This window comes from Gigantopelta aegis, chromosome 12 (assembly GCF_016097555.1).
Source record: "Gigantopelta aegis isolate Gae_Host chromosome 12, Gae_host_genome, whole genome shotgun sequence".
Classification (NCBI taxonomy): domain Eukaryota; kingdom Metazoa; phylum Mollusca; class Gastropoda; order Neomphalida; family Peltospiridae; genus Gigantopelta; species Gigantopelta aegis.
The window spans coordinates 41,956,029-41,977,803 of record NC_054710.1 but is presented as its reverse complement, the minus strand read 5'-3'; the positions used below and the strand labels follow the sequence as shown (position 1 = coordinate 41,977,803).

Genomic DNA, 21,775 nt, shown 5'->3' with positions numbered 1-21,775 from the left:
AGTATGCAATGTATACAGGTAAGTATATCTGTAATGTTTTCCAAGTAAACTGGCATTACCACAGTTAATCGTAGTGGATGTCTTGGAGCGAGCACAATGAACATACTCTTCCACAATGGGATATATTTGGACAATTATGGAGATATAAACATCTCACCCTAAACATACATGTATATCATTCTACTTAGAGTAATAAAGCTCTCTATTATCCACATAATTCAAGATATTCAGGGTAATATATACCAGTATGACCCACGTGTGTCATAATGATTTCACGTGTACAACGATTGACGTCATTCTGTGAAGCGACGTAATAACTTAATGTGGTTTCCCCAGTGTAGTCTCTTTTTAGTAATGTTTGAAACGTTTTGACATGGCCCTAACTTGTTATTCGTGAAAGTAATATTTTGATAATGTGGATAATAAAGAAATTATTACACTCGCGTGTGAATCGTACTAATTTTACGAAACTCGTGTCAGGATTTATTTATTACAATAATCCTGACATTCGTTTCGTAAAATCTGTACGACACACAAGCTGATATAACAATATCTATGTATGTTTGAGTCAACTTAATTTTAGATAGATATTGTATGCATATGTTCACACTTGCTGTTATTCCGGTGTCATCAGTGATCTAGAATATCCACACCCAAAGACGGTCAGTTTAAATGTTCCTTTGTTGAAGACAACCTTCTTATGAATCCATGTTATTTTTAATTAATATTTTATTGAGAACGTTCATATCCAAGGTAGTGTTCAGTCTTATTTAGGTGGCTTTCTGCTGTTTCATTGTTATATCCGAGGATTGTCCATGGGAGTTTGCAGGTTCACGTTCATTTCCACTGACACGTTTAGCTTCCTGTTTAACCTGTTGGAAGAAGGAGAGATGTTGGTGCAACAGTACTTTCTACAATTGATATTTTTGAAATACAATTACATATATTTTACTCACTGCTAAATACAAGGTTTACACTACTTACCAATAAACGTGGGTTTGTGTGTGTGTGTGTGGGGGGGGGGGGGGGGGGTAATATAATTTGTCTGTGTTTATAAATGGCCAAATTCATGTTTCTCAACCAAATAAATTGCAACAAACTATAAGTCATTTAAACATTGCATTTAATTTACAATGAGTCATTATAAAGGCAATCTGTAACAAGCAGGTACTCTAGGTTGTGCCTCGTATTTACATGGCGAGCAGGATCAGTAGACCTGATGGTTTCATTTCCTATCCCAACTACTAGTATTACCCTTTGACTGGGTCATGGTATGTGCTGTAATGTTTATAGGGAAAATCTATATAAATGGGCCTTGCTGTTAATTTGTTAAAATAGCTTGTGGTATGGCAGCAAGTTTTCTCTCTGATTCTGTAGATCAAATGTTGAAATACAAATGTATTTTATTCATAATAACGATAGTTTAAAATATCCATCCGCACACGATCCTTCAACTGATGAAAAGAAGGGAAAACAGTTATATTTATAACATATGTTTCATTTATAAAGTATGTGTAACTGAGCTAAACATGGGCTCAAAATCAGGCGAATACATTAATTGTTCTACCAGAACCTGTCTAATTAATCGAACATTGCTTGATGGAAGCATTTGACCAATGGGAGAGATTCCTCATTTATCTCCCTTTAGGTGATGTTGTTTATTAAGTCAAACCCCAGTTCCACTTTTATTGTTTCTACATTATCTGTGGGCCACCGGCCTCGGTGGCGTCGTGTTTAGGCCATCGGTCTACAGGCTGGTAGGTACTGGGATCGGATCCCAGTCGAGGCATCGGATTGTTAATCCAGATACCGACCCCAAACCCCAAGTTAGTGCTCCACAAGGCTCAGTGGGTAGGTGTAAACCACTTGCACAGACCAGTGATCCATAGCTGGTTCAACAAAGGCCATGGATTGTGCTATCCTGCCTGTGGGAAGCGCAACTAAAAGATCCCTTGCTGCCTGTCGTAAAAGAGTAGCTATGTGGCGACAGCGGGTTTCCTCTAAAACAGTGTCAGAATGACCATATGTTTGACGTCCAATAGCCGATGATAAGATAAAAAATCAATGTGCTGTAGTGGCGTAATTTGTTACAACTTTTACGATTAAGTAAAACGAGCCTACATAATTACTCCCTCCTAGTGCTGTGTTTATTATAGTTCGTTTTTAACATAAGTAAACTGATGAATTGGCATAAAACTCTATAATATAGAAATATATTATTATGTTTTAATCCATACCAGCTTCGATAAAAAAACATTTCACAATAATGTCCAAATTGTATACGTTAGATCCCATTTTAATACAGGAGAAGAAAACCTGTTGGAGCAACCAATGTAGGGAGTTTCACTTAAATGGTTATTAGTATTAATAAAGGAATACACAAAGACTAAAGGTAGAAATGTGTTGCATTACTTTGGCTGTTCCATCAGTTGCCTTCTTCCCTTTACCAAAAAGCGAAATTTAACCCGAGGAATTTGTTGCCATTTTGATAAGGAAATGTCTTTTTATATTTATTTACATAAATGTTATCCGAGTTTATATTGGTTTGATAAGAGTTTTAACGTTATTCAATATAGGGTTACATACAAATTAACCTGTTTCCCTTTCACGTAAACGAAATATAAAACACAATATATTAAGCATACTGTCAACTTTAGTGTATGTTTCCGTTCATCAATTGCGTAGGTTAACGAAGGCAGAGTTTTGTTTGTCCAGAATTGTTTTCAAAACAATTGTCTGATTTTTTATTTATTTACAAGCGTAACGTAATTGTTTAACGGTCCCTTGTGTCCAACAAAAATAGATTGTTGGCGTCAATCTATTCCGTATTTATTTATTTTAAAAGAGCTAAACCTCTACACGTGAAACGTGGGTGAAAAAAGCAGCAACTATATTTAGGTTAGCTAAAATACTTCGTACACTTTAATCGCTTATTAATCAATCATCAATTGTCAATTTATGAAACCGGATGTGCAATCACAGATAACTGTCTGGTCATAATTTGGTGTTAAAGTTTCATTATTCTGTTATAAATCTATAAATGTAACAGGACGCGTAATTCAAAATCGTGAGAGATAAATCCAGGTCCAATGTAAGAGACAGTTGACTCTATTAATAAGACTTAAGTAATTCAACAAAATAAAACATAAATGTAATTATTTATTTTAAAACGTATGGATGATCATAATGTATGTTAACCAAATACAAATAATTTAAGGCTTTATATGTGATAAACAAGACAATAACACAGATATAACCAAATAAAAAACAACAAATAAGTAACAGGTTAGGGAAAAGCGAAACGGTTAGCTTAATCACAAATCTCCACATTGTGCATCTTCGACTGACAATTCGTAAGATATCATAAACAATTTGTTTTAACAATAAATGCACATTATTTGGAAAAACACGCATCTCAGTTTCAAAGCCGTACGTAGCTAGAACAACAAACATGATAACACTTCTCCTATATAGAAACAACTTAGCAATAAACTTCCATTACATTGTTTAGAAACGTCATACCATCGCCAATTATCGAAACCCGTACGAAATCGAAAACCGTATTATTTTACTTCCTGGTATCTAGTAATGTCTGTGCATGTTCGATCGTTGACACGACAACAACTTCTTGTTAAGGAAGTGTACTTAAAACAAATTTCCTTAAAAATCCCCCAAAAAGGGTAAGAATAAGTTTTATGCACAATGAAACTTATTATTACAGTTAACTTGTGCCCTGGAATGTTACTGAATGCAATGCAAATGCATGCCTACACAGTTCTTGCAATTGGTGCAATTCTTGATGGAACGGATAACATGTGAGTATGTACTTACCTTTTTATACATTTTATTTCTAAATTAAAGACGGTAAACATTAATGTCGTTAAATTGATAGCATGACATGACTGAGCATGCGCACCAGCCATTTCCTCTTAGTCGTACGGTTTTCGATTAAACGAGGATATGTTAAATACAATACATGCACGTTACAATTAAACATATATACATGAAAGAGAGTATACATCAGTAACTATAAACATAAAATAGGTTTAGAAGGCCAATACATAACCATGTACATATATACAACTACATGTATATGACTTTGTTACCAATACATAATTATGTACCGTATATAGCTGTGTTCACTCGTACTCAAGTTATACTGGTATAACTATATTGGTTTAGCCAAAACACTTTTCGTGGGAAATAACGAGCGTTAAACAAGTGTAACAGCTATATCTGTATAAGGCAGAAGTGTAGTTTTCCGCACTTGCGCAAAACATCAAAACACCAACGGACTTCCAGTCTGTTAGGTCCATGTTAAACAACTTACTGCTTATCTTGACTGTGACGTCAATGACGTTCCGCTTCTATATTGGTTTAACTAAAACACTTTCCGTTCATACTTACATTTAAACTGTTTTACCAGATACCGAAGTGTTGTAGCTATAGATACAGGTTTAGCTATACCGGTACAGTGAAAAGATCGCCTTCACACTTCCATTTAAACCAGTTTTGTTATACCAGTTTAGTTAAACCAGTGTAAAGTGCAAATGTGAACGCAGCTAATTATACAAACTCTAAGACTATTTTTATAAACAGACAACTATGTACAATATATAGTTATATAAGACTAGTTTCATATATATTTTGTTCAATAGCGGACCTAAACTATGGAAAAGCACTTTTCTAGGTTAAACGCTTTTCTAGATTATTTCCACTACATATATAAGGTATTCCATAGATAGCAGTTCAGTAAGTAGTGTAGCATTACGCATATCGTGACTTAGCCTCGGAAAGTCCAACAGAAACCGTCTGAATGCTTCAGTGTTGAATGTACGTCGTGCAACCTAATTCTATGACGTATAAATATATCACCATAATGGTTTCTGCAAAAGAAGGAATAAAAACCCAATAAATAGTTTGTATCTGTGACAATCCACATTTATGAAACTACAGACATGTGGAACAAGAAAAAAATGAAAGTACACACAAATATAGTTGCATCGTCTGTTTTGTAAACCACAGTTTGGTCTCACTATAACATCTCTTGTTTGCCATATATCATCTTCTATATATGTAACTACCCACAAATCTTTACTTTATATTTTGTCATTATATGTTGTCATATCGTTGCTTACTGTAAAAAGATACCTTCCCGAAGACCTTGATACTAGAAAACATTTAATATTTTCTGCGAGTTTTAATGATTTAATATACCAATAAAATGAGTATTGGATACACCAATAAAATTAGTATTTAATACACCAATAAGATGTGGATACCTCATGTTTTGAGATTTTCATAAAAGTCCATGTTTTCATACGGCGTATCTTGAGTACCCAGTCCCTCGTTTGTGTTTGTCTGGTCATCAGAATTACCGAGTTGTGAAAAACACAGTTATACTCTTCATACATGTATACATTCCTACATATATATATTTAACTTCTTACATCCTACAACACTTATATGTAAAACAGCAGTGTTCGAGATTAAAGTTTTTGGGCAGTATCCCAGTTGGATACTAACATTTCAAAATCTGGTATCCCACTTGAGAATTTAGTATTATATGGTATACCGGTGAGATACTGGGTTCTTGAAGTCTGGTATCCAAAATTAAATTCTGGTATCCAAGGGATATCGAGATACTGTTAATCTCGAACACTGTAAAACATGTTTCAAAACGTCACAAATGTGTACTACACCACTATAAGTAATGAGACCATATAACTTGTTACATCCTACAACACATGTATGTAAAAATATGTTTCAAAACACCATTAAACAATAACCATTGTGTAGTATCATATCAAGAGAATACATGTCGTGTAATAATATACCATGTTTATAAATAGATTGTATTTATTTGGTATGTGTGCATGTATTTGCGAGTGTATGTGTTGTGTGTGAGAATGTGCGAGTGTGTGTGTATATGTAGTGGAATGGTATATATATATATATATATATATATATATATATGTGTGTGTGTGTGTGTGTGTGTGTGTGTGTGTGATGAAATGAGATATAGAGAGAACGTATAAACATATTTGTAATGAAAGTAAAATAAATTTACCTTGATTGTTTCCACGTCTTCTATCGTCTAGTTGTACTTGTTGATGTCTGTAACAATGCAACATACCAAAGTATAGTATAATAAATATAGTTATCACATTATGTCGCTCGTGATATACAGCATGTAGTTATAACACTATTTATCTCGTGGTATACAGCATGTAGTTATAACATTATTTCTCTCGTGGTATACAGCACGTAGTTATAACATTATTTCTCTCGCGGTATACAACACGCAGTTATCACATTATTTCTCTCGTGGTATACAACATGTAGTTATAACATTATTTCTCTCGCGGTATACAACACGCAGTTATCACATTATTTCTCTCGTGGTATACAACATGTAGTTATCACATTATTTCTCTCGTGGTATACAACATGTAGTTATCACATTATTTCTCTCGTGGTATACAACATGTAGTTATCCCATTATTTCTCTCGCGGTATACAACATGTAGTTATTACATTATTTCTCTCATTCACAGTATGACTATTTAGATTCGAGCTGTAACAAAGCAACAATCCAGAGTATTTTAAGGGAGGGGTATTTATCAAGAGCTAGCTAACATTTTAGAAGCAATGTCTCCTTTTTTATTCTTAAAGTAAAATGCAGCCAGTATGACCATTTTCTTCCTCACATGATGAATGTTGGCCGAGTATTCATTGCCTCAAACATGAAATACAAATATAAAATCATAATGTATAAATGCATAAATCAATGTTTAAAATAGTTCGACATGGTCACCTGTTTGCTTGTATGTGTGTATGTTTGCATAATCGTTCTCATGTGTGTGCGTGTGCGTCTGTTCTTATCTAAGTGTGTTTGGGTGACTGTATTTGTGTATGCGATTCTGTCACTGCGTGTCATGGTGTGTGTGTGTGTGTGCGCGCGCGCAGGCGTGAGTATACATATACGTGTCTATGTATGTGTTTGTGTTTGTAAACGTTTTTTAATTAAATAAAATAATTAAAAATGCAGTTTTATACTTACACATTACCTTCTGATTTCTGCCCACCTGTCAAGAAAACAGAAAGGATAGAAAACAATAAGCACACGATGGAAGCAAACAACATGCTCAAATAATGTTTATAAACATAGTGTTTAACTTTTATCTATATGTCCATTCCTGCGAAAACAATAATATACACAATATTTTTTTTTTTTTTAAACCGCCAATATTTTAACAATAAGGTTTTTCATGAGCCAACGAATTCAGTAAGTAGATAAACGTCCATAAGATATTGTTAAATTTAATGACAAAATAATAATAGGAATCAAACACATAGTCGTCATTGTATATATATATATATATATATATATATATATATATAGTCAAACGTTGTTATCTCGACCTCTGCAATCTCGAGAACCCAACATATCTCAAGGACAGCGCCGGTCCCGGCAATTTTCCTATGCAATGTTACATGAGACATGTACGCAATCACAAAGAACCTAACGTCAGGGACAATCTAAATAAAGAGGAACGTGCTGCGCTTACAACTCTCAAGCATGACAGTACTATAGTCATTGGTAATGCGAATAAAGGTGGGGGTATTGTGATATGGAATACTAGCGACTACACTAACAAATGTCTGAGACACCTAGAAGACGGTAAGGTGTACATGGAATTACAAGAAGACAACTGTCATGAAATACATGAAAACCTCTCTAAACTAGTAAATTCCTTGGACATCCCTGAACTACAGCAGTTAGCCATCACACATTGGCCAGTGAAACAACCTGCTGCTTTCTACATCCTAGGCAAAGTTCATCGACCTATCTGTAGTCCGGTCACTGCACCCACCCGTAGAGCATCCCTTTGGCTAGATTGAAAACTCAAACCTGTTGCCCAGCTTTTCTGCACAGAACTAGTTAAAGACACTACGGAGTTCTTACAGAATATAGAGAAGTTCAACACCACCAATCCTCGTCCTAAAGAAGGCCACCTACTCGCACTTGATGTAGTGAGTCTCTATCCTAACATCCTTATTTCAGAAGGACTTGAAGCACTGAAAGAGGCCATACATAATATTGACCTCCTATCGGACACAGACACCCATGCAGTTCTATCCATTGCAGATTTTGTTTTACACAATAATGAATTTGAATTCTGTGGCCGTTTCTTTAAACAAATTTCAGGTACAGCTATGAGTACTCCGTTTGCTGTTACATATGCTAATATGTACATGACTTACTGGATGCGTAAATATTGGAGCACCATACCCAATAAACCAGACATTCATGTACGCTTCATTGATGATATTTGGGTATGGAGCAAGGATCCATTGCAAATCCACACTTTTTTCGACATCTTAAACCAAAAGCACCCTCAGATAAAATTCACATTACACATGGATAATAACTCGGTACCCTTTCTGGATGTTAAAATCATATCTAGCGACTCCTCCTTTGAGACAGACCTGTATCACAAAGAAACAGCTTCTCACAGGTACTTAACACCATCCAGTTGCCACCCCAGACATGTATTCCGTGCAATACCTTACAGTGGAGCTCTCCGGATTCTCAGAATCTGCAGCAGACCAACACCTAGAACAGTTCTCTACCTACCTTCGTCAATGTGGCTACACAAAAAGTAGAGTTACTAACATCTTCAAGAAATCTAAACAACATACTCGAGATGAACTCTTAAATTACAAACAGCCCAACACCAACTCCAAAAGAACACGTCTCCGAGTTACTACATTCGACCCACGCCAGCCCCAACTCAGTAAACTGGCTGTAGACACCAACATTCTTACCACAAGTAACAAAATGTGTCAAGTACTAGAGGAGACCAAACTGGTCATTGCGGAAAAACGAAATGCTACCATTGGCAACATTCTTAGGGCTAACAAACTTAAACTCCCGACATCTGATAAAACTACTTGGGGTTGTCGCCCGTGTCACAGGCCCAGGTGTAAAACTTGTGAAAAAATTACATCCACCCAAAATATTGCCAGCAAAAACAATAAAGTGTTCCAGATAAAAGACAGTGTAGACTGTAGTACAACTTTTGTTATTTACTGTGTGACTTGTATTAACTGCAAAATGCAATATGTAGGACAAACCACCCAACCATTCAGTACCCGACTCAGTAATCATAGGCACAACATTCTGTATAATAAACAATCTAAAGCACGCCATGTGGCCCCTCATTTCGATATAGCAGGACATGATTATAATTGCACTGTGTTACAAAAGATTGGTAATATTGATAAAACTAAATTGAACATTGCCGAATCACTCTGGATACCGCTTGAACACAATGCGACTTGACGGACTTAATGAGTATGACCCAAGCAGTCATTGACTCTTCTTTTATTACTTTCCCCCAGTCGGCTTATCCTGTGATTTTTTTAGTCTTTTAACTTGACATTTTCACTTGAACTGTTTTTATTCACCTGTTTTTAATGCTGAACTCCTGGTTTTATGTTTAGTTTGTTCCTGAGGATGTCAGCATTTTTAACTTGAGATTTTTAATTGTGGTTTTTAGACAGAGACTTTATTTTATCAATGTTACAAAATTAAACACTGTTATCTCAAGCATGCTAATCTCGATTACGAGGCTTATCTCGAGCTTATTTTGGTGTCCCTAGGTGCACTTTCCAACTTTTTCTCGAAGTATATAAACAAATTACATGTAAAATGACTCCTTTTTTACTCTTCCCTAAATTCCGCCACATAATTATAAATGAATTGATACACATAACAGAAAATGTTCCACATTTATAAAACCAGTGTCTATGTATGTGTATATGTTTGTGTTTGTAAACGTTTTTCAATTATAAATAAAATAATTAAAAATGCAGTTTTATACTTACACATTACCTTCTGGTTTCTGCCCATCTGTCAAAAAAACAACAGAGAAAGGATATACAAAATAACCACACGATGGAAGCAAACAACATGCTCAAATAATGTTTATAAACATAGTGTTTAACTTTTATCCATATGTCCATTTCTGCCAAGAGTTGGCGAAAACAATAATATACCAAATCATATTTTTAAATAAACAAACAAACAAAAACGCCAATATTTTAACAATAAGGTTTTTCATGAGCCAACGACTTCAGTAGGTAGATAAACGTCCATAAGATATTGATTAATTTAATGGACAAAGAATAATAGGAATCAAACGCATATTCGTCATTGTATATAGAAAGGATATAAAACAAAAAAGCACAACATGGAAACAAGCAACATGCTCAAATAATGTTTATAAACATTGTTTAACGTGTAGTCTTATGTCCATTCCTTCCAAGAGTTCGCGAAAACAATAATATACCAATATTTTAACAATAAGGTTTTTTCATGAGCCAACAACTTCAGTAAGTAGATAAACGTCCATAAGATATTGATAAATTTAATAGACAAAATAATAATATATATATAGTCAAACGTCGTTATCTCGACCTCTGCAAACTCGAGTACCCAACATATCTCAAGGTTCAGCGCCGGTCCCTGCAATTTTCCTATGCAATGTCACGAAATTAAACACTGTTCTGTCGAGCATGCTAATCTCGATTACGAGGCTTATCTCGAGCATATATTGGTGTCCCTAGGTGCACTTTCCAGCTTTTTCTCGAAGTATATACAAAAAATACATGTAAAATGACTCCATTTTTACTCCTTTCTTCCTTCTTCCCTAAATTCTGCCACCTAATTATAAATGAATTGATACACATAACAGAAAATGTTCCACATTTATAAAACCAGTGCAAAGTTTAGCATTATTAAACAGTAAAATATGCCAGTAGATGAACCACTTGTTGGATGATAGAAACGAAATTTGAAGCAATTAGTGCCGTTGAGCAGAATATAAAATCAAGGTCAGAAGTAGCGAACCAATTCTCTATTCTATCATACACGTTATCTATCGGGATTAAAAATGCTGAAACAATTATAGAAGCATATCAATGACAGTCACAATGAATTTTATTCTCATAAACTGTAGGATTACAGTATAGAGAAGAATGTGGTATAGATATATAATAACAAATTAAAATGCAGAGCGCTCGATGCAGTACGCATGATCAATCAGCCATAGGGAAATGTAACGCCGAAAACAATTAAGAACTGTTTCAGATGCATAGTTTGGTACAACTGATGACCAGCCAGAACCAGACAGTGTCGACAACTCAGACGACGACATCCCATTAAGCAGACTGTGTATACCAATTGCCACTTACACCAGCCTGGACGACCATTTGACAAATGTAAGACCGCGACCGATGATGACAACAATGAACATTATTGACACAATAGTCTGTCCATGAACCTTAACATCTGACGACGACGACGACAATGATGCTGCTGATAATAATGACACCATTGCCCAACCGAAACGACCTACTACGGCAGAGACTTTACATGCTCTTGATGATGTGAGAAACTGGATCGAAACGACAACAAAAACTTACCACCTACTAGCAGGTTTAGCCCAGATCACAAGTCATGTTATGACAGAGGACTTTAAAGCCACAGTTGCAAGGCAATCAAAGGCAACGTCGAGAAGTCATTGGTTTGTATTAGTGTTCTCTTGTATGTTGGTACATTTTGGTATACTTAGTAACTATGTCAGCATGAATACTTCAAACATAAAAAAGGGTTATTTTAAAATACAAAAACGACTATACTGTTTAATGTTGTTAAGTTTGCAAACATAAATTTATGTTTTGGATAATTTTCATCAGGAAACTGTTATGTTTATCTCGAGCTATCGATATCTCGTGCATGTTGGTCCGGTCCCTTCCCTGTGTGTGTGTGTTTGTGCGTGTGTGTGTGTGTGTGTGTGTGTTTGTGTGTGTGTGTGTGTGTGTGTGTGTGTGTGTAGACCCACCTGATTGTGAAGATGCACACACATAGCCTCGTCTCCACAAAATAACAAACACAGTCGCTGCCACAGCAGCAATAGCAATTCCAATCACAATCCCGACTGCAATCCCTGCTCCAGTTACTTCATTTGATGAATCTGGAAGAAAAAATTCACCTTTAATAAAGCAAACAACAATTACCACCATTTTACTGACAGCACGTATTTTGCATTAATAATATACGTGTCTGTTGTTGAGAAATATAAAAAAAAAAACAATATAAAATAAAATAGTAAAAACGAAACAATGTCATACCCACTTCCCAAAATGAAGACAAATATTTTAGCATGTTCGCTTTAAAGTTATGGAAAACTGTACTCATTATGGGCCTCCAGTCGAACAATTAATATCATTCACTAAATCAGATCACATGTATATTGCATATAAGTAAATATTGTTTTAATATAGCTGTTGTGGGATCACTGCCTGGGATGGGAAAGACCAGTTCGAACCACCGGGGGCAACTACTATATTCCTCGCCCTGAGAGTACTGGATACAGCTGACCCAGCTTTATAACAAAACTATCTGAGAGTCTGTATATTATGATTATTACCTGAAGGTGAAGTCAAAGCTCCCTGTTCCTCTGTAAAGCCTTTGTATCCATATTTATTGTAAGCCAAAACCCGCACAATATATCTCGTGTTTGATTGAAGATTTGATATAACAGCTTTCTGAATTTTGCTACCACTTTTTTCTGGAATGACGTCAGTGAGATTTGTCCACTGTGAGGTTGTGTCTGCTCGGTATTGTACAACAAACGTCTGCTCTGATCCTCCGTTATAAGCCTCCAGCCAAGCAACTGATACTGAGTGTGGATCACTGCTCCATACTGTCAGATCAGAGGGAATATTTGGAGGACCTTCGAAAAACAAAGAGATTTACTGACACATTCGCATTCCCAAGCATTCACTATAAAAAATTAAGGTTTACGTTAATAAAAACATTATTTATAAACATTAAATTAAATTTAAAATGCAAATACTTAGTCTGCAGTTAGCAAACGTACAAAATCTACTCACACGAATACTATAATTGTACTTACACTAACTGTTTTCATCTGGCGATAATCACAAAAGTAAATGAAAGAAAGACGAAGATGGAGTGGTACTTTTAATAGTGGCAATTTTAATCCCAATCCTCAATGTTTTACAGCTTAGTCTGCAGCTTTACAACATCTACTATCCATGTTTTCACAGAGTGGCAGTGGTCCACAGTTACAGTTTACAACTAGCATATCCTATGGCCAACATAACGCAATGATGAGTCTCCACAGTTACAGTTTACAACTAGCATATCCGCAATGATCTACAGTACCTGTTTACATCAAGTGTACAGGTTCAAGTGTCAGGTTCTTCACAAGATCTGTGTTTTTAGCTCCATTAGACACCACAACCTGATAGGTCCCAATATTTCCTTGCTGAACATTTGTTAGTGTGAGTTTCCCAACAGCAGACACGTCAGTTGTAGATGAACCACCAGATCCAATAGTATTTTTGTTTCCATCAGTCACATGGTACCAGGTAAATGTCGGTGTTGGATTAGCAATCACTGATATCTTCAGAGTAACATTACCACTTACTGCCGCTGTAAACTCTTTCTGGAATGGAACGCGATGGTCTAATCTCGGTGCACCTGGAATATATTGACTGCTTAAATTATTACAATGTGCCTCATACAGATAATTAAAAACTACACGAATAAAATATGTTGTATTCTTGTATACAAGTTGTGCATGTATTACTGCTAGTAGCAAACAGAGATAACCACAGAGGATAACTACTGCCACAATTCCATGGGCGACTCTTTTCGATTAGCAGTAAAATATTGTCATATGCACAAACTCAGAAATAGTACATACCGCAGCCGTTGTTTCACCAGTCGAATAACACTGGCTGCAACGAAAAACAGCATTAGGTACACTCTTTACAACAAGACTATTTCTGTTCGGACACGAAGAAAAGCACAAACGTGTACTAAACGAGTGTGGGGTTACACTCCATTATATTCCTCAGAGTCGTTCTTTCTATGTTAAACCCCGTTTTCACTTGCACGATTTTCTACACGATTTCCGTACGACTACCAAATCGTACAGAGCATACGGGAGTCGTACGGCAGTATGTTGATAATTCGCACAGGTTGTAGGGGTGTCGTGTGTAATTCGGACGGCAATCACATAGTTCGCATTGGTCGCATGGGGGTTGCACATCAGTCGCACGGCAGTCTGATAGGTCGCACGGGACTCGAACGGAAGTCTGAAGGGAGGACCCCCTGCGACTCCCGTGCGACATCCATCAGACTGCCGTGCAACTGCCGTGCAACCTATGCGAATCTCATTCGAGAGTATGCGAGCCCGGTGCGACTGCAATCAGACTGCTGTACAAGCTGTATGAATATTATGCAAGTGCGGTGCGATTCCATGCGAGCGCGGTGCTACTGCCATACAACCTGGGCGGATCTCATCAAAAAACGTATAAAAAGCGGCCTCAGCGGCCTAAAAATCATTCGACACCAAAAGGCCCAGCTTTTATGCGATTCGTGCGGATTGATTGGCGGATCGAACGGTGCTTGTGTGTCGGTCGCACCACGCTCTGATTGGTTGTACAGCGATTGTACCGCGTGTGCACAGGTTGAACAAAAATCGCATGACACTTGCGCGGGACTCGTACAGGTCGCTTTGCAGTCAAACGAAACTTGAACCATTGTCGGATGTTTCAGGAGGAAAAGTCGCATTGTTGAAAGGCAGTCGCACGCCAGTTGCACAAGTGAGACTGCACGGGAAAAAAACTAGGTAATTCGTACGGGAATCGCATGGCTGTATGGTTGTTTAGTCACACCGCAGTTGTACAAAAAATCGTTCAAGTGTTTCCCAGTTAATATAATTATGAGAAAATTGCTTAAGTTATAAAATGGGTAATGGTATAAACATAAAAATGTGCTATGGCGTGCCTATAATATGGAATGAATATACTATAAATGAACTAATTAACGTACTAAACGGTATCAAATGATTAAGTTATTTGGTCAAAAATAAGTATGACATGGTATAAGTAATTTGAGTAAGAAAGCAAACGCATTTTAGTTTTACTGGGTTAGCATTTGGTCAATACTTATCACATTAATCATTAATGGTACTAATGTGTAACTCACAACTAACAACAAGCTGCACACTTTCACTGACAACTGTCTTGATGTTGTTTCCTGCTCCACACATGTAGTGTCCTGCATCCAGACATCCAGCCTCGTTCCACGTGTACTCAGCCTGTTTAGAGTTTGTCACTTCACGTAGAGTCTGTGAGTTGTTCAAAAGTTTGATGAGAGATCCTGGATTACTGTCAACATCACATCTCAGGGTCATAGCAGTCAGCTCATCAACTGTCACACTTGTAAACTGTGCGTTCAAAGTCAGAGACATGATTGATGATTGGTCTGCAGGTATATGTTAAACATAAAGGGATCATTCCACATGGAATAGAGAGCTGCTTGAGAGTTTTTAAAAAATCACATATTTAAATATTGCAATGAAAATATTTTATAATATAAAAAATTTAGTAGATTCCGAGTTTAGGGTGATAGGCGATAGGCTATTAAGGTTTACTTTTGATTATTAAATGTATCTAATTGGTCAGTGTAATCTGCATGTTAACTGGGACATCTGGAACCAAAACATGCATACTAATTTCGTCGTGATACATTCTTCTAGACACTCTATGTAGATAACTGGTTCTACAATGCATACACACTGAGAGGCTGTTATAATTTGTATTGGTATAGCAGTTATAAAAAAAATAAGCCTGTGCGTTAGCTGGGAAGGTGCATGTTTTTAATGGTATGTCGAAATTGTTTCCTCTATCAGCCACTACCCAAAGACAAAGAAGTACTCACTAAATTGACTGTTTCTCAACCTTAATAAAGTCAATGATATTTTTAAGTTAACTATTTGTTTCAAAGATGTTTATAAATAAAAATATGAAATATAAATTTATATGTGTTTTGTTTAATCTTTAGTTTTGGTGTAGAATGAAATGATATATACTTGATATAATATTATTGGGACTTTAAACAGATCCCATCTTTCTTTCTAAACGACTAGACAAACACAATTTCTGGCACATTTTGTCATTGGCAGGTGTGTATTCAGACGGTTCCCAGACACTGTGTCTAGACACACTAAAAAGACGTGCCTCTTTTATGAAGATCACAGGGTATTGTGTGATAACAGCACGGATACACCTCAAATCGTAATGGACATTACCAACCGCCCTGCTTTATTACTGTAAGTAATTCTGTAAAACCCTTGATTAAGTAGACTTTCCCTATCTAAAATCACAAAACTGACCAATTACGTCGTCCCAAAGAAAAGTATCACTTGGGTATCGTGAGTGGTAGTTTTTGCTCGAACGTGCCCTACCAATAGGCCTAGTAGTATGCATTTGTTTCTTTGGATTTTTTAAAAAACAGAAAAATACTATAACTCCATTTCGTTCTATTGATGTAACCTGAAATATATTTAGTTAAATAGTTTATTATACTATCAAGTCATTTATGTTGTTTTACAAGTCAGGTTGATGAAATCGAAGCGCCTTGTCGTAAATTAGAGCGTTTGTTTACACGGTGCATACAGAAGATGGACGGAGCCGACGTCACTTCGCCCCAAGCTATACCACCGGACGTCACAAAAACGAAACAAAATGGCTGCCCCCAGTTAGCAGGAATAATCATGTTTTTTTATTAATTCTAAAATTACGCGTTTTCTCATTTGTTAAAGTGTCAGTATGTGTTGGTAGTCCGGGTATGCATCTTTCCAACACATGAGGCTCTTGTTTGAGTTGACCCTACCTTTAAGATCATTTAAAGTCATTTGGCACAAATTAAGGAAAATTATTGTTATTATTATTTTCTCCTTTTTTTTTTTCTTTCTTTTTTTTTTTTTTGGGGGGGGGGGGGGGGGGGGGGGGGGTAGTGGTTGAATATCGTCAATATTTAAAATATAATGTTATTATATAATTAAGAACAATGTATATGCTATTCTGGCATCAATTAAAATGGTATGTCTGAACTGGTTTCTATATGATTAAACTCATTATCCAGCATGAACAACTGCCATGTAACTAACCAGTTTCATATTATGATTGATAGATAGCATTCTGGAATACATATCTACCTTGTTTTGCTATATTTGAATTATTGTTCCAATCTTCTTAAGCAGGAGGTAGACTATTGCCAAATTATGGAATGCTTTGAAATTATGTTTAGAAATTAGCTCTTTCCACATGTAGCTGAGGCATTCTTAATAGGTGGAACACCCCCAGAGCCTTCTCTCCTTCCTGGCTTTATCCGTATCACCATACACATTATCCAACTGGTTCAGGAAATCCACAGTGTCTACTGTGATCAGTTACATCAGTGTGGAGTATGTCCTACCCAACACTTGATGACAATCCAAATGGTATCAGAGCATATATAGCAGCATCATAATTTCCTATCTGGTTGAATGTGCCATTTTTGGATCCTCAACCATCTCCAATGACGAGCCCATACTTACCAACTAATGTAACCCAATGTTCCACAGAATAGTGAATAATAAAAAAAAAGAAACCCAAAAAACATTGTTACATTAACACTGTGTGATAAACTGAGATAATACTTGTGGCAAGGGACTATCATATTCAAATGTCCTTCAAATGCATCATTGTGATAAATAACCCCGCCCTAGAACTTTAAATCACTCAAATATGTCGCCTGAGAGCAAATATGGCAAAATACGTGAATTTGTCAGCCATCTCGGATTTATGCAAATGAACTTTTCATCCAATCAAAATCAAATGTCCTCCAAATGTATCCTTGTGACAAATAAACCAGTTTTAGAACTTGAAATCACTCACATATGTCATCTGAGACCAAATATATGGTATCTTATTGATATTTGGCGGCCATATTGGATTTATGCAAATGAACTTTTCATCCAATCAAATTCAAATGTACTCCAAATGCATCCTTGAAGCAAAGATATGGTATATTATTGATATTTGGCGGCCATATTGGATTTATGCAAATTAGACGTATTTCCCCTGCAGGGATTTCTTGGGACTTTTAATATGGTGTTCTGGGGACCCCACAGAAATGCATTGTTGTAAAACAAATTCTGTTGCAATTTGTTCCATTTCAAACCTTACTTTGCCTGGACTATAATATTATAGCAGCTTTAACTGTTGGACTTCAGTAAACGGAGTACAGTGTTTCGGATCATCGAACCTTCAGACTATAGAACCTTCGGACTATTGAACCTTCGGACCATTGAACCTTCGGACTATAGAACCTTCGGGTTATTGAACCTTCGGACCATTGAACCTTCGGACTATAGAGCGGTCCCCGACTTGACCGGGTGGTTGTTGCCACAGGGGTCGAAAATACAACTCGTGTTAAAATAAGTTGATTTGTTAACTTTAAAACACTGTAGAATGATGTTAAATGGCTCAGCTATGTGTGCAGAATTACTCTGATGTGCTGTACGAGTGTACTGGTGACTGGTGACTCGGTAGGCTGTTTTTATAGCACGGCTTTTGGATATATTCCACAAAATAATGGGTCATGGTTTTACGTCGACTTATATCGTAAAATGAATTGTTGTATAATATTAAGTATTGCTGTGCCCCACAAATTCCGTTTGTGGCAGTGTTTGCTCCTTCGTATTTACTGTATGAAAACTAAGAAAAACAGTAGCAATAAACGTAAATGTTCGAAGCAAGTCGAACTGCCTACTCGATGTTTGTCCTATACATTGTACAACTAACGGCCTACATACTTGATTTCGGGGCAGTAAAGTGTACATGAATACTGTATAATAGTAGATTCTGGATCCGTTGGGGGGGGGGGGGGGGGGGGGGGCAGCAGAAACTGTCCCACGTTATTTATGGGGTTATTTAGCATTTTCTCTGTGAAATAGATCCGATCTGGTGTATCGTCAAGCCAAATTACGTAACGTGATTGGTTAGATGACGTCATCCCTCTTGTGCCACCCGTAGCAAAACTACCACTCCCAAGACTAGTTAGAAAACACAAACGTGCATAGGATAGACCTCAGTGTGACCACCGTCTAAATACAGTTAACGAATCAAAACCATGATATAACTGTTTTGTACCATGACTGACTCTGTGACAGCTGTCCATGAAGCCACACCCATCGTATGACGTAATCACTTTCGTGCCAATATACTTCAATTGATCTTGCGTCAGTTGTGCGCTAGCGGTGACGTGACGGAAAACGGATTCGACGGAGTTTTTAAAGATCTTGACGATTACGCATTATTGCAGCTGGCTTCCAGTTTGGAAAATGATTACTTGGATGATCTAACATTGTCTCAAACCTGTGACAGATGAGATTATCGAACGTTTAATTTCCAAGCAGCAGGACGGTGATTAAAATGTTCAACGCATGGCAGGAAATTCGAGGCGATATTCCCGACTTGCACAAAATAGACGCGTGACACAGTGCTTGTTCGCTGGTTGTAATTTTCATTTCTCATGCTCAGGATTTACTCAAAAGTACACGTTTAAGTTAAACTAATTCAGTAGTACTACATAATAGTTTGTATCGGAGTATTTTTTTTTAATTTATTATTTTAAATAAATAATTGATTAAAAATTCATCTAATAGAAAATAATTATTATGTCCATGTATGGTTCCGGTATTTAGTTTATGTTTAAAAAAATCACTTTGTTTCAAAGAAGTTGTCGGTAAGTAAGTCTTGACCAGCAACACCTCCCCTCCCTCATAACGTTTGTAACGCATCGCATGGTGCATCAAAGAGCGTTACGTAACTGTTGAAATGCTTATTTTGTAATGCATTGTTTAATAATCAGTCTCCATTTTGAACGTTTGGTTATAACGTGTATAGTATGAACAGTGAGTGAGCAACCTTTACTTGATTTTGTACTCGTGTTCTTCAATCGAATGCAACCACCAATAATGTACCATAGTGAATCGGTTATGTATAGTACAATACAGTATTCGGAACTTCTTTATTACATACATGATCCAGAATTCGATATCAATTGAGATATTCCAAATGGTTGTCTGCATTAAAATAACACACCAATCGAAATACCTGGATTGTTTTGCGAAAAGTATCTGGGATCGTTTTCGCCCCGACACAAATCGCTAAAATCACCGATGAGTTCCGAACGGGGTACCGACAATTAATACGGAATTCACACGTGATCAATCGGACAACTTCGTAAATAACGAAAATGTTTCGACTGCACAATGATGGTCAAACAAATTTCATTGATTTCGCGGTTAGGACTCTGAACGCACATGGCAAATAATTTAATATTTAGACGTTTTTGGGAGTCAGTCGCCAGATGGCGACGATAATAAATTCAATCAGTAGCAACGTAGAACCACTGTATACACTTGTAATTAAATCGATCATCTGCCATTACGGCACATTACTAATGCAATAATTGTTATGAGGACTTGCATTCGAATGTGAATTCGTGAAGAGGTGATTCCTAGTTGTTAAATAGTATTACAAGTTACTGTTTGTGTGCGGTTCCACTAAAAACAGTGAACGGACTATTAACTATCATTATCAACTTCCGTACCCAATAAATTGTATTAGACGAAATTAAGCGAATTAATTATTATTTAATGGCATTGCTAAGATATGCATTTAAAGTGCAGTACTCGTTAAAAATTTAAATAAAACCATTGTGGTAATATATACCAGGCTTCTAACGTGTTACTAGTAGTTTAACAATCGGCTTACCTTACTTTTTGTTTAAATAATATTTATTTTCGTCACATACTGCCTTGTAATTCCATAAATCCGGTTTTGTAAATAGTTGTGTCTTTAAAGCCGTCGAAAAAGTCGAGTCGATGAAAATAGAAACAAAATTTGATCCTCCACTGGGTGAACATGACTTCCGATCCGTGATTTAAAACGACATTCACGACTGGAGACGTCGTTATCGTGGAGGACGCGTATTACGATAAGCACGAGACGATTGGGGTAGCGCCGCACAAGCGAACATTTAAAATAATTAACGTTTGAGTTTCAAACAGACAAGGTAAAACACAGACAGTGGCTCACAATCTCATTTAATACATAAATAAAAACCTGGATAAAATGGGATTAGGCCGACTTGGTCCAAAAAAAACTGAACTGGGGTCCGAATGGTCCAAACGCTTGATATTCAAGTTAAGAGAGGATAACATCATAACGAAGTGTTACGATCCCCCTTAAACGTCACCATGTTTACTCTTGAATACTCGAAAACGTTACGCATAGGTCCCGATTAACATGTCTCAAACTTTTATTTTTCAAACAAAAAACTGATAGAAAATATATTTTATGGAAGATAAATTGCAACTGGTCCACAGTATTTTCCGATGGTCCAGTTTTTCTTTACAGATTAAAGTAAAATTATTGGACAGTCGCCAACTAGCGAATGTGATTTTATTTTTTAGACGCCAGGGAATGTTTTAGTCGCCAAGGCGAGTATTTTACCCCTCGTTTTTGTAGAGCACTGAATATATATATATATATAATATATATATATATATATATATATATAGAATATATATATAGAGAGGAGAGAGAGAGAGAGAGAGAGAGAGAGAGAGGAGAGGGAGGGGGGGGGGGGGTTTATAACCAGTGTTTTCGGTATCATTCAATATCATATATTAGGACCCCTGGCGTGTGCCTTAACTTCACCGTGGTGGCAGGGGTGAGTAATGGCGGAGTGGAATTACAGTTGCGTGTTACAGTTTTCAAAAACCACGTTGTATTAAGCTTGAGGTTATATGAAAGAGAATTATTACCCTCG

General features: G+C 36.5%; 1 protein-coding gene and 1 long non-coding RNA gene across 3 annotated transcripts in view; both read right to left on the bottom strand.

Moving 5' to 3' along the window:
• Positions 1-2,918: 2,918 nt before the first annotated feature.
• Positions 2,919-12,802, bottom strand: LOC121386487. 2 transcript variants are annotated; one of them, XR_005959665.1, is made up of 7 exons: positions 12,501-12,802; positions 11,913-12,044; positions 9,895-9,919; positions 7,064-7,088; positions 6,071-6,117; positions 5,283-5,361; positions 2,919-4,886 (listed from the first exon to the last, which is right to left on the bottom strand). It is a non-coding gene; the product is annotated as an uncharacterized LOC121386487 (long non-coding RNA). The 2 variants fall into 2 exon arrangements; XR_005959664.1 differs by lacking the exon at positions 7,064-7,088 and having other exon boundaries at positions 2,920-4,886.
• A 463-nt stretch (positions 12,803-13,265) lies between these two features.
• Positions 13,266-21,775, bottom strand: part of LOC121386056 — a 29,295-nt gene continuing 20,785 nt past the window's right edge. Inside the window, exons 2-3 of the mRNA XM_041516855.1 lie at positions 15,095-15,373; positions 13,266-13,579 (exon numbers count right to left, since the gene is read on the bottom strand). Coding sequence (XP_041372789.1) covers positions 13,266-13,579; positions 15,095-15,373 — 593 coding nt within the window. The remainder of the gene's footprint in view (positions 13,580-15,094; positions 15,374-21,775) is intronic.